Source organism: Lepisma saccharinum, chromosome 1 (genome assembly GCF_977018435.1).
Source record: "Lepisma saccharinum chromosome 1, izLepSacc3.1, whole genome shotgun sequence".
Lineage (NCBI taxonomy): Eukaryota > Metazoa > Arthropoda > Insecta > Zygentoma > Lepismatidae > Lepisma > Lepisma saccharinum.
Genome location: NC_139229.1, coordinates 2,824,653 through 2,839,516, shown reverse-complemented (window position 1 = coordinate 2,839,516; position 14,864 = coordinate 2,824,653). Strand labels below are relative to the sequence as shown.

Sequence of the window (14,864 nt, the reverse complement as noted above, 5' to 3'; positions counted from 1 at the left end):
ACTAAGTATTCATTAGACATTGCCCTAAGACAATTATTCGATACAGCAGTTGGTGACTAATTTAAAATTTATTTCATATGTTTCATAGCCATAATCAAACTATCATTATTTTTTGTTATGCATAATTAATAATACATAAAGTTAAAAAAAGTTAGGACATTTTGCAACTCTTTAAAAGATATGTCAGTTTCAGTGGTGTGCCCTAGGGGGGGTTGGTGGGGGTTATAACCCCCCCCTCTTTGGCCCAGTATTCCTAAAAGAAGAACTTCAAAGTTGGGAAAATATGACAAAATGAGGGCTAACTACCAAGAAAAAGTATACATAACCCCTACCTACCTTTTGAAAATCCTTGGCAGGCCACTGGTCAGTTTCATGCCATACACATGAGAAATTGCTCCAATTCATTCTGGAATAGTCGTGAATTTTGTAATATGTAGCCCTTGTATGTAACAATGTATTCAGAAATTTGAATATTCCAGAAACAGGTACATTGCAACACACTGTAATCAATAATTTTTTATCCAGAAAATGTTTCCTTGGGCTCTGATAGCCAGCCACCTGTAGATGAAATAGTAATATTAACACCAGGACCCATTGGCAACTGGCAGCTAGTATGATGGGTAGTGCCAACGTGATTAAGAAATCGAAAAATTTTCGCTAGCATATGTCATAGAAATCTAATGAAAGAGGTAATTTTAATGGAACTTTGTTTACTAAAATTGCAGACAAAAATTCAGAGTTCCTAAGATTGGTTTATTTTACTTCGCATTTGTACTACTTTTGGCTAATCGCGAAGGTAAGGATGAGTGAACACTCACAAAGAACACCGATGCCCAGGCCGAGATTCGAACCCGCAATCCCTGGCATCGAAGCATGCTGTGCGGAGGTCGGCCAGAATTTCTAATCAATAAATGCGACTATTAAAATTTCGACGCCTGTCACCTTTACCATTTTTTTTATATTTTTAAATAGAATTGATGTTTAAATCTGGCGTGGGACAGCCAAGTTGTTTAACTTTTAATATGATATCCTATAGATCCTTGGAAAATGGTGTATGTAATAGTGCTCTAATCTGACTCATCTTTACTAACTACCCTTCCTTCACACACCATCGGACACTTTCACTTCTCTAAAAAGAAAAACACTGGACAATTAGACACACCGAGTTGATCGGTATGAACTGTAGATCTACAATTTTTAGAATTCAATGCAAGAAATTGAATTATATCTCCAAGTGAAATTCTTATACTGATAGAGTTTACGTGTGATTTTTTACAAATATTAAAGTAAAAAATCCCCTGGTGATGCGAATTCCCTTTGATATTTAGGCAATTCTTTTGTACTTACAGTAAATGTCTTCAATGTTGTCAACGTCAGTTGCAACACATGAGTGTCTGTGTGCGTGAGAGCAAGGGATATATCTTTTCTTAAGGAAGAAATCGATAACAAAAAAGTCTGGATGGCTCTTTAGACGCATCTATCTAAATGGTTATATAAATTTGGGGAAGATATTACATTCGTTATTGCCAAGTATGCAGGAAAGTATCTTTCTCGCGAATTACTTCTCCAACGAGTATTACAAATCGGTCAGGATTAGTCACTTCTCTGTGAAGTTTGCAACTATGTCAACACAATGCAAAAGCTCTCGCGTCGTGCCATGACGCAACCTGGCTCGGTTGATTGTCTCATGGCTACCACCCCACCTCCTCGTTCGTTGACTACGGAGACTTTTCCATGCCTCTGCGTGCAGGGCAGACTATGCCAGAGAGAACAGCTGGGGATACGGCGAAGGAATTGAGGCGGCTGTAAGCTGGAACGCTTTCGAGATTTGAATCTCCTTGTTCGTAAATGTATTAATTTAACTATATTTTGGCAAAGCAAGTGCTATTTCTTTTTCTGAGGGCAGAGCAATGGCACGGCGGCTCTCCCCTTAGAGCTGCCGCTGCCAGGACCACTTTATATGGAACACAAAAGGTCTCTCTTAACTCATGCATATATTTCCTTAGGGATTCCAGGTCTACACTCATACATGTCATTCTCCTCTGAAGAATAATGAAATGCATCCCATCATTCAAAAAACATTAACATTTATTACAATTCAAAAAAATTCCTACAACCAATCATAAAACATGATAAAAAAATTATCTTCCAAAGACTTCTTTATAGAGTTGTAGCCCAACTAGATGTACCTGGAGTATGGTGTGGTGCAAATGCAATTCATTCTGAATCCAATACTGAAATAAAAAGTTAAAAAACCTTAAAATCCAAACCACAAAAATACATTGCACGTAGCTTTTCAAGAAAAGATCAACTTATGGCACGTACAAACAGATATTTGAAGATTATCTATTACATGAATCAGTGTGTACAAATAATTTTGTTAACCTTGGATTCAGAATTTGAGGTACTTGGCTTGAGAATGAAATATACCGCAGATTGAAATTAAAAATACAGAAGTTATGCTGTAATCAAAAATGCAAGAAAAGCTGAGGTTGGATATGAAATAAAATAAAAGTAATACTTTTGGTAATATATACATATGTATAATAATTAGAGCCCGGAAGTTCAGGCATTTATTTTCGTTAAAATAGGCAGGCAAAAAGGCATTTATAATGTGTAAAATAGGCACTAAAAATGAAAAAAAAGGCAAAATACACCGAAAAAGGCACATTTGGAAGTGACTTACTTTTATCTATAATTTCTGGCAAAATGTTAAAATCTACATTGGGAAGAGCATTTCAATTTTCTTCGTCTTGATTGCACATAACTACAAGGTGTTTTTTCAAGTTCTCAACATTCACTGATAGTCGTCTGTCAGAGAGAATGTTTTTCATAATAGAAAAAGATCTTTCTACTTCGACAGAAGTTATTGGAGCATACATAAAACAAGCAAGTATTTTATGCTATTTGTTCCTGAAGGATCGTGAATTCTTGGTGTAAAATTATATTCTCTACACCACACAACGTGGAGAAAGATATTTACTAGTTACTAGATATTACAGTTATAAAGCTAACTGTAATAGCAGTTTTGTTTCTTAGTTCTTACAACAAACAAAAGACGCAAGTAAAGATCAAAGATTCATTTACTCTTCCACAAAGATTCATTTCAAGGTAGTACGTCATTCATGCGTCCACCAATGAACAACGAGCTCACGTCAACCAATCAGATAGCTTAAAACTGGTGTGGCAGCAATCACTACCCGAATTTTTAGCCAAAAGAAAAAAGGGAATTTCGATTAAAAATACCTCAATTTGTGGGAAATTTTAAGGCATCTGACTACATTATTACAGTTAATGTTAAGTTCCATTTTCTGTTCTTTTTTCTGCTCCCTTGAATATAGCTTGTATCTATTTATATTTCTGTTAAGTATCGCTTTTCTGCATCTTCGGATAATAGTAACGATGAGGATTAACGATTAAATGTATTCCTCACCAGGATCCAAACCTAGGACATCTGGTCAGGAAGCGATGAAAGTGACATGTACCTATGTGAAAACTTTAACATTTTTTATTCACACGGACATGGACCAACGGAAATACTGCTACTACTGCTTCCACCACCACTAATAATAATAATAATAATAATAATAATAATTACAGCTACTGCGACTACCACTAATAATACTTATTATTATTATTGTATGATTTGCTTGGGTGAAGGGAAAAATGGGTCCAAAAAGGGAAATTTTGCCTTTGGAAAGGGAAATTGTGCCCTCATATTGTGGCAACACTGCACTGGTAGTGTAATGTGTCGCCTGTGTGCGGTGATGTAAAAATGTCGTTATTTACTTCCATAGTGAAAGTAAAGTCTTGTTAGAGTAATTTTAGGTATAAAGAAAAGTTTCCTATCTGAGAACGAAGATGTTTCAAAGGTTTGTATTGAAACAAAACAAATCATTAGGTTTGAGATTGTACATGGCCAGAAGTCGAAATTTGAAGGTTGATGTGTGTCACATTTCATAAGTTACTTGCAAAATGTTTCCACCGCAATTATTACACTATTTAATGTAACTGATTTTATTTTATTTTTATACTTAGCCTATTCAGTCATTTAAAAATTAAATAATAATATATAGAGTATTTTTTCTTAGCTTGCAACGTGGTTAAAATTAATCTCCTTTGGTAACATGGAGTCTGCATTCCTCACTTTAATTTTTGCGTTTCCTCCCCCTGAAAACGCATCTTTTCCAGTTCCACAGAAATGTTTGAAAACTCGTAAGATGAATGTTTCATGTGTTCTGTGAAAGCAAGTAAGTCGAAAAAATTGTTGATGCATATGCTTCCATAAGTCAATAATGCATCTTCATAATTTGTTATCCAATACAATGCGGGATCTACACAATTCTAGATATCATATTCGTCAATTTTCAAATTATTTATAACACGCATCGGTAATGGTACTACTTTACTATACCGGAGACACCTATCAATGATTTATTTCGCAATTTTTTACTTTGCTAACGTACTATTCTGCATTGCGCAACATTTCTTTAGGTGAAATAATGAATTCCTAACAAAAATAATGTATATTTCTTACATTAACGAGTACTTACTGTTGTTCCTCATTTCCCACAAACCATCCACCATTGGCGTTAGGCCAAAAATTCACCATAGCCCCACGAACCATCACAGGGACGAGGTATGCCTACTAGGTTAGGTTAGGCCTGTTAGGTTAGGTTCCATTAGCACTCCTTTCATTCAATTTAGCATATACGGACCATCGGCTTGTAGCAGCAGCAATAGCACGTATTGTGCTCTCGTGCAGAAAGCAAATGTCGGCAACAGCAATAGTGCGTTGGAAATAGATTTTCGTAGAAAACCACATGCATTTGCATTAAAATGGATCAATCCTACATTCCCGAACATCAACAACGCTACAGAAAATGATTTGCCTAAGTACTTTCTCCTGTAAATTTGAAGAAATCCGTCTCCGGTATAGTAAAGTGTTACCCACGTATCTAATCGTGCGTAGTGATTAATTTGAAAATTGATGAATAAATCTAGAATTGTGTTGATCCTGCATTGTATTGGAAAACAAATTACAAAGATGCGTTATTGACTTAGGGAGCATATAGGTATATCAACATATCCCCCCTTACTTGCTTGCATAGAACAGAGTTATATTTGGTGGACAGTCTGTGTGGTTGTCAGTTTCATAATTGTCATTCAGCCAAAAATGGATGAGAAACACTAAATAAGGAAAATACATTTTCCAGTATTCTTGAAACCTGTCTGCGTGGTGTACAGTAGTGAATTCTGGAGAAGAACAAGGTGTGAAGAATTACAAAATAAAATTGTAATGAGCAAATGTGTACAATCTTTGTTTTACATTCATGATTTTTTTTTTTAATTTCAGAAGTGGAGTGCAATTCTAGAAGAAAATTAAGTTACAATGGTGAAGGAAACCACATATTATAGTGTGTTAGGAGTTACACCTAACTGCGCTCCAGACGATTTGAAGAAAGCATATAGGAAACTTGCTTTGAAGTATCATCCAGATAAGAATCCCAAAGAAGGGGAAAAGGTGAGTATCTACAGAAAAAGGTTTTGCTGCTGTTAATATATCTGTACTTTTTCACAAATGTTATTGTTTCCATTTACCAATAATTATTGTTTGAATAGGATTTGATTGTACACCTGGCCGCAAATAATGGTAGGAAAAAAATTTGAACATCCGAAAATAAGTTTGCAATGCTGCGCATACCGAGACATTCGTGATAAGACACTTGAGGAGCCTCGAGCAAAGTTTTCTCAATGCACAACTTCAGTACCGAAGGTCATGCCACACGTCGATTGGCAACTTTCAGGAGCATGTTGTCTGTCTACACAGTTTTCCCCAAATGCCTGTTTGAAAATGAATCTTGTGTTCACGTTTTCTCTCTCCAACGTAGATCTGACATTGCAGTAATCTTACAATATTGTTTTGGTTCTCATTTTGTTTTGCTTTTATCATGACACGTTTACAATTTATCGCAACTATGAAGATGGATGATAATTAGATTAAAATGATAAAGAAACTCTACAGAAGTGAACTCCATTCCGAGACCAGGACTCGAACTCTGAAGCAAACAGTAGCGTACCCAGGATTTCATTGTGGGGGGGTGTTATTTCTAAAGCTTTCTCCAAATTCACGTTGTTTTATTAAACTGTAATATAATAATAATCATCATAATTAATTAATAATACTTATAATTAACTAATTAGTTGAATTACTACAAATAATACTACTAATACCACTACTACTATTAAGTAGTAGAGATCGACATAAATATAATATTTATGAAAGCAATAGAACAAAATTACTTTCTAGTCATTCAATGTTTACAAATTCTAGGAGCACGTTTTTTTCTTTGATACGAAATAATTGTCTAGTCAACGAGGTGAGACATTTTAAGTGTGAAGAAAATCCATAAAAACAAGAAAATATATTAAATTAAATTGAAATAATCAAAGTATGGAACTCATCCAAGGAGATGCGATGGTCTGGTTGGTAGGGCATCTGACAACCACACAGGTGATCAGGGTTCGATTCCCAGAATTTGTTGGAATTTTTCAACTCTTGTCCCTGATAATTCACATTTGAAACGTCTCCCTGTTCTTCCCAACAAAACATTTTACAATAGTTAATGTTATTGTTGTTAGATATCAGAAATTTAAACGTGCCAGTGTAAACAATGGGAAGGTGGACTGGTGGCTGTGTATTCTTGTCCGCCTAACTATACATTACCCTGGTACAATGAACGAAGAACATTCTGTAGTTAATGCTCATTGTTCGCATGCATGTTCATTGAACATTTGATGCAGTTGAGAAACAAAACAACTTTTTTCTCTTTTAAATCAAAGGTGCCCTCATATCAGAAATTCGTGTTTATTTTGAAGGCATTCACTCTGAATGATGCATGTGTTTGGAATGCTGTGCTTTTCTCCATGCTGCATGGAAATAATTCAAATTATTATTATTTTTTATTATTATTATTATTAGTAGTAGTAGTTATATTCTCGCAGATCTTTGACTATGATAAATTGGAAACTCTGCTTGCTCCAAGGAGCTTTTATTAGCCACCTGAATTGCCTTGAGTTGAACCAGGAAATGGGCAATCTTTAATCCTCAAGTCCAATACGAATGCCATAAGAAGTTGGTGTGTGGATTTGGTCAGCATGAAATTGCTGGTTCATGATAAGAAAATGTTATTTTTTTCGTTATTTTCTGATGCTTTTCTACCTCTGGATGTTGAATGGCGAATACATTAATTTGGTGAACTAAGAAGCATGAAATGGCCAACCCCGTGGCTAATTGCTTCGAAGTCTGGAGGTAGAACCTGGAAAATCCAGATATATAACATCCAGTTGAGAGTTTTCAGATATAGAGTTGAGAGCGTCAGATAATAAAATGCTTAAGTTGGTTAAGCAGGAACTGCCTGGTAAGAAGCCGTGCTGTGCTGTATTTATATATGGAGAGGTAAAATTGTAGAGTCGCTCCTTTATTATCTTTTCACAGGCGATAGAAAGTGGTGAAAGAAGGGAAATAGGCCTATAAGAAGAAACAGCACACTTCTCTCCAGATTTATATAATGGTACCACGTTAGCATTTTTCCATGAATCTGGAAATGTACCCTCATTGAAGCATCTGTTTAATAAAATAGAGAAGGGAATAGCGAGAGAGGAAGCAGCGTTTTTTAGGAAAATAGAAGGGATTTCATCAGGACCATTGGCGTGATTTTGAGGCATTGAAGATAGGATGTATTGTACTTCTTCAGGAGACGTTAGAGTGTGACAGCAAACTGGATGGAGGTTGGGAAGGGATGAAGCCGGTGTATTCGAGGTTGTATTTATGGAGAGAAAAAAAGAGTTAAAAAGGTTAGCTTTGTTAGGGCCCTCTGCGCATACTGAGTCATGTTTTACTTTCAAAGGTATTTTAGGAATTTTGCCTCCTTGAGTTGATTAGTGACCAAAAACGTTTGGGATTTGATTTGATATTGTTCGTGATAGCTCCGATGTATTCCCTGTATTTGGTCTTCTGCAGTTCTTTAGAGTGACGTTATAAGTCGGTGAAAGTTTCTCATGTGTATTCATTAGGAAAATGTTTCCAGAGAGCCCAGACCTTTTTTCGGTTTCCAAGGGCAAGTAAGAGCTCAGAGTCGAACCAGGATGGGTATTTGCTTGATTTCGTTTTTTTGAGTGGCACATAATCCTTCATCACTGCATGAATCACATCAGTCAGCACATCACACACTTCCACTCTCCAGGATTGTCCATGGAATGGAATCCGGCACCGAACGGATGTCACCCCAGGGTGCTTTGTACCAAACAAAGTATTGGCATCAAGGAGTGGGAGGTCGTTGACTCTTCAGGTGGTAGATGAGCCAGAATACAGCGTCCAACGATTCGTGGTCCGAAGGGATGAGATTTCTCGAAGGGGTGATGTGAACTGAAGGGGGTGATGAGAGAATGTAGTCCAGGTTATTGTCTTTTCGTGCATTGAACGTATTGTGCTTTTGAAGTCTGAGGCCATGTATGAAGTGATCCATGAAGTAGTGTTGTTCTTGTCTTTTGTAAATCCATGCGTGGAGTCTGTCCATGTTATTGAGAGATTGAAGTCTCTGAAAAGAATTACGTCGCCCCATAGAGGATGCCGACAGCACAGAATCGTAGCAAGCCTCCAGAACTGCTACGGGGCAAGTTTTGTGTGGCCTGTAAAAACAACCGATGAAAAGTTTGTTTTTCCTGCCGAGAAGCACCTCAACCCACAGAATTTCACAGTCACAATCCAGGTCACTGCGCGCCACACTTTTCCATTTGTTATTTCTGCAAAGCATCACTCCCCCACCCCTTGAGCCTCGGTCTTTCCTGTACATAGTGAAATGTTTTGAAAAAGGCAGTTCGGAATCTTTAGTGTGCGAAATATGTTTGAAATCAATTTGTGCTAATCTATGCAGATGTAACTGATTAAAGAGAGCCTCCATGATGGTGCAGTCAAAACGTCGCCTCAGTGCAATCAACGAGTTCACGGTTCGATGCCCAGTGGAGGCACATAATTGTTCGGATTCCACTTTAAACTGTAGTTCTCGTCCCGATTTGCCTATCTATACACCATGGTGACTTGAAATAATTACTTCTTCAAAATTTGTGGTAGTTAGTTACTGATCGTACATTGCATTGTTGCAGGATCTCCGGATAATAGACGTGTTGAAAGGAGCTTCTAATTTTCAAATAGATTTTAATTCTTGGTATCAAGTGTTGTTTTTATGCCACTTTTCAGAAATCACGACGATGAAGGTGAGTGATGATATGATAGATGGACAAACCAAGAACAATGCCCAGACCGGTATTCGAACCCGGAATCTCTGTCGTCGTACTGCACTGTGCCAGCCATACCTCCACGGAGGTCAAAAATTTTCACATACAGTAGAAACTTAACACATTTTCCTTACATATTTGGTTTACCTACTGCACCTCCTACCACTCTCTCTTATCATGAATATGAATATTACCTCTTCATTTCAAGTTTAGCTTGTTTACAGCTGCCGCTGGGTAGTGAATGAGTTTTGTATGTATATTTTTGTTTCCTGTTGAGGCACAAAATCCATCACCCAGATTTAACATTTAAAAAATGTAGGTCCAGTTTAGTTTAATCATTATGAATTTGCGTAAATCAGGAAACATTTTGCGTTGTTTCGAGATTATCAATTAGAATACAATTTAGATATAATGAGAAAACGAAACTTGCATGTCACAATTGCCATATCCAACTGATCTCCGTACGTATAATAAAAATAGTGTTTTGCACGTCACACTTCAATTGTATGCTATGATTGTTTCTCTGTTATGAACGAGATGTGCCTCCCCCCTAGTGCCAGTCAAATGGAAAGAGGATTGTCCCCGAAGAACTAATTTTCTATCTTAATACCAGCCATAAATCAAGTGTCCAGAAACAGCTATTATGCGTGACTATAAGATAAATTACTCCTTAGCAATTACGTATAATTATAAGCTAACTCGTGTCCAAGAGTTAGATCAATGTGACTAAAATTCATCCACTCTTGTTGCTTCCGAGTCCTGGTCTCGGCATGTAGTTTTATCTCTGTAGTGTTTCTTTATCAATTTAATCTAATTATCATCCATCCTCATAGTTGCTATAAATTATATTTGTGTCATGGTAAAAGCAAAGCAAAATAAGAACAAGAAATATTGTAAGATTTCTGCAATGTCAGAACTACGTTGGAAAGAGAAAACATGAACACAAAATCATTCTCAAACAGGCATTTGGGGAGAACTGTGTAGACAGACAACATGCTCCCGAAAGTTGCCAATCGACATGTAGCATGACCTTCAGTACTGAAGTTGTGTGTTGAGAAAACTTTGCTTGAGGCTCCTCATGCATCTTATCACGAATGCCTCTGTGTGCGCAGCATTGCCAACTTATTTTCGGCTGTGCAAATTATTTTTCCTACCATTACATTTGCGGCCGGGTGTACAGTCAATGGCAAAGATAATGGTAGGCAAATTGTCCACTGTTTTTTTTTTATTACTTTTTTACTCTACATTCTATGTTGTTTTAAGTAATGAAACTAGGTTGGTTGGAAGCAGGCGTTGCCCTCTGCTTATTGACATCATTATTTCAATTCATTATCATCTCATTGTGTAATACAGATCAAATGAAAGTAATGATGGACAATTCGCGTACTGTTTCTTTTGCCGTTGGGTGTACCATTCTGACATGTATATTCAAATGTCATAATTTGGTAAGGCAACAAAATTTGCTGCTAGTTTTAATTGTAGGGCAGATCCGAAATTTTGACGGATACAGATAACCGATATTCTACCGATCTGACATAAAATTCCAAATGGTCCTTGAAGAACCTGAATGATTCATTGGCCTCCTTATTAAATATGTGTTACAATATGACTGCAGTGCAAAAGAAGTTGCATATTTAGATATTTACTCTTTAAAAAGTAGGGCATAGATATCAATCATAAAAATTATAACAAAATGGCAGAATTGTGCACTAAATTATAAGATGATATAGATATATGATATTATCTGTCCCATCCCTACGAAATAGACATAGTTATGTATGTTCTTTATTAAAGAACCAAGGTTGGTTTGAAAGCTTGGAGGAGTTAGAATGCAGACACATCTTGATACTTTAGTCTTAAAAAAATTGTCATAGTTTTGATATTTCTTATTCTTATTTTCCAGTTTAAATACATATCTCAGGCATACGACGTTCTCTCAGATCCAGAGAAGAGGACCCTCTATGACCAAGGTGGTGAGCAGGCGATTAAGGATGGAGGAATTAGGCAACCCAGCTACGTCTCTCCAATGGACCCATTCAACGTGGTGTTCAGTTTTGCTTTTGGAGGCTTTCAATCCAGAGGGACGTTTTTCTCTCAATTTTTCAGGCCGTTCCAGCCACGCTTCTGTAAGTTTTGACCATCAACTGCATGAATGTTGGTATGACTTTAACGTGTAACATGTACCTGAGACTTCTATTTTCATGTATTTATATGCAAAAATAATGGGCGGATGTTGGGTCATTCTGGTCAAACATGTATTTGAACATCTATCAAGCACACACTACAGATTTTGTTAATGTTATGTCACTAAATGCATCATGAATATTTTGATTTTCAACTTTAGTACTTTTGTGAAGCTATTACATGACAGAAAATTCTGAAGATTTATTGAAAAAATTAAAAAACATTTCGTGTCAAGTGTATGCGATAAACTAAATTCTCAAAATATTTATTTCAATATACAGACAACAAATTCTACAAAGATATAATTGCATATCAGATATTATCATTAAAATGAATGTATATTGTAAGAACTCTCGAGTGCTACCTAACATTTGGATTAGAACGTCAAAATACTGAGGATTGTTTTAAATTGTTTGCCAAGTTTTTTTTTATGTATGACAATGTGGAACACACATCTTCTGAGAACACATGACAGGTAGGAAGAAAATTTACATGTTTTACACAGGAATGACATTTCCTCCTGTTCTTTGGATCTAACCAGCTTATCATCTGGAGATTTCAAGAAATTGTTTCTTACTTGCTGCCACAAAATCATGGTTTCATTTTAAATAAGGCATCTGGAAGCATAATTTGGGTGGTTTCATATGGTTAATTAATTACAGTTATACATGGATATTTTGGAGCAAATTTACAATACCGGGCCCCTCCCCGATTTTTGTAATATTTCGCATACTCACTAATTGAGGCCTCCTAAACACGGATTTGAAATAAAAATTGGGGGGGGTCACATGTAGAAATTGCAAATTAAGGGGGTCTGTGATCGCAACCGACAATGCATGATTGCTCATTATTTACCGCAAGATTTTGCATTTCGAATACTTAAGGAACGGAATATACATTCCTGACATTACTACGATCCCAAATTTTAACTAGGCTTGTCTAACCTAACCTAACCTAGCCTAACCTTACCGTGAATGGTTCATGGGGCTATCCGTCAATAGGTTTTTGGGGCTACCCGTGCATGGTTTTACGACCCCAAATTTTAACTGTTTGCTTAACCTAACCTAATCTTACCAAGAATGGTCAGTGGGGCTATCCGTGAATGGTTTTGCTCTAATTGTGATAACGAACCGATAAAAAATCTTATTTTCGTACCACTTTAACGGCTAACGTTCTTCATCGAAGATGCCATTTTCTTATGCTGCAATTTTACGATCAATGCATTGTTGCCAAACTTACCTGTAATGAAATCATTCCACATGCTCTTCTACATCGTGATTGTCACAATTGTTGATTAGCCCATGGCCATCCTACTGCACACTCCGCCTAACAATCTGTACAACATTAACAACTTTTTTACTGTTCTCTTCTGCCATTCTTACACGATCCATGCTCTCCAAGTATGAAATCAACAGTGTGCAATGCTGTAGACAGCGTAACTAATTGCGAACGTCAGTTGTTCATATCAACAAATATGGTTCCCATACTTGCATACGGAGAATCATTGCGAGAATAGAAAAGCTTATTTTACAACTTCTACACGTTAATGGACAATTTCTTCACCTCACCCCAACATGTTAACCTCAGATAAATCATCGTGACTAATTATTTCCTGAGTATAAGCAGTAGCATAGAAATTACAGAAGGATCCGGTATTGTAAATACTTGCCGATATTTTATATTGTAAAGTACGATATTGTTTATTTCATTGGTATGGTTGAATTTTGTGTGTATACTTTATTAGTAGAATCACATATTTTTGGTAGATAAAAAAGCAACATTTCTGTACACAAACAGTCAATTACAGGTTCAAAAGCTGTAAATTGACTGAAATTTTGGTGTTACAGCAGTGAAAAATTGAATCAAAAGCAGCATATAAAATTACATTTTGGTTTTAAAATTGTGAATATAATCCTAAATTTGACTTGAAAACTGCATTTATTAGACAAAATAAACATATCCCTGCTAATAGCACATTTATGTCGTTACTAGAGTATTAAGTTTATTCCTGTATGAAGTGGTGCATTTTTGCTTCTCAAATATTTACAGCTGAATTAATCAATTTTCCCGTGAATTGCATAACCACAGGATAATTCAAACTTCAGAAAGTGTTGTGTCGGTAATTAAACTCTAAATTTCGTGTTTAAGAGAATATTTCGAATTTTGCATTTCAATTCGTATTATTTCGTGACAAAACAGGGTAGTATAATGCACCTCACACCTTTCAGAAACATGAAAAATTAACATTACCATGTGTTATTTCGTGTTTTTGTTAAAAACTAAAAAAACGCATGACTCTATTAGTATCTAATTCCCATAATATAAGTCAGCAGAGTGGTGTTCATGACTGTTTTTGTGAAAGCTAGTCTGAAGGTGTGTGTGGGACAGGAATGCTTGTGCTAGGTGTCACACATCAGGGAGCCCCATGCAGATATAAATTAATTACAAAGGTATTGACAAGTTCACTTTTTGCACATGCCTCTGTCACCTCTCCACCACATGCAACTTCCTCACAGGTTGCATCTGGTTTACTTTAAAACATGATGAAAGGGAAGAAGATTTAAAAGCCATCTCTACTTGTGTAATAATTTTATAATGTGATCCCAGGTTTTGATTATTCATTCATTACCGTATTGTATAATTCTTGTTAACCAATTTTGTTAGTTTTTGTCCTCGCACACCCCAGGTTCAGTGTCCAAAAAATATAGTTCAATCCGACTAATGTTTACCCCTGGGAAGAGTTGTAGAAAGTGGTGCAGGAACAGGCTGAACAGTATATCCCCCACTATCCACAGGAATTGCACATGCTTCAGCCTCTGTAGATCTATCAATTTTTTCATTACATTTAGCAGGAGTTTCCTCTATTGATTGATATGAGGCAGCTCCACCATCTGAGCAAACATATTCAGAACTCCCAATGAATAAACTGTCTTTGATTAATTAATATATAATTTTACTTTCTTGGTGAATTTTCATTCATTAACCACTTTACATGGCTTTTCTCCATGACTTGTAGAACATGTAATTGAAGGCATTCCCTGCTTGAACCATTTTGTATGAGTTACAAAGTTATTATTACTAATATGTTGTTTTTATTTTATTTTTCAGTTACACCTGAAGATTTTTTGGAATCGAGCGATGAAGATGAATGCGAAGACTGCACCTGTTGTGACGGTCAGTATAATTTAGGTTCAAAATCCAATTGTTCTAGGCAATATTATACTTTATTTGATCTGGCTTGTGGTTATAAATAATAGTTATGATTGTACATTAATTTTAGTTCCATGGTCATTGTGTCCACCAACATGGATTTTTCATTCAGAAATCAGATCCAGTGGTTATAATCTTACCAGATTGATATTTATATAAACATAGTCTGCTTC

At 36.1% G+C, this 14,864-nt stretch overlaps 1 protein-coding gene across 1 annotated transcript in view; it reads left to right on the top strand.

Moving 5' to 3' along the window:
- The first annotated feature begins 3,736 nt into the window (after nucleotides 1-3,736).
- The window catches only part of LOC145989416 (uncharacterized), a 45,283-nt gene continuing 34,155 nt past the window's right edge, over nucleotides 3,737-14,864 (top strand). The window contains exons 1-4 of the mRNA XM_083125038.1: nucleotides 3,737-3,872; nucleotides 5,357-5,524; nucleotides 11,201-11,423; nucleotides 14,590-14,655. Of these exons, the coding sequence (XP_082981164.1) occupies nucleotides 5,393-5,524; nucleotides 11,201-11,423; nucleotides 14,590-14,655 (421 nt within the window). The 5' untranslated portion in view covers nucleotides 3,737-3,872; nucleotides 5,357-5,392. The remainder of the gene's footprint in view (nucleotides 3,873-5,356; nucleotides 5,525-11,200; nucleotides 11,424-14,589; nucleotides 14,656-14,864) is intronic.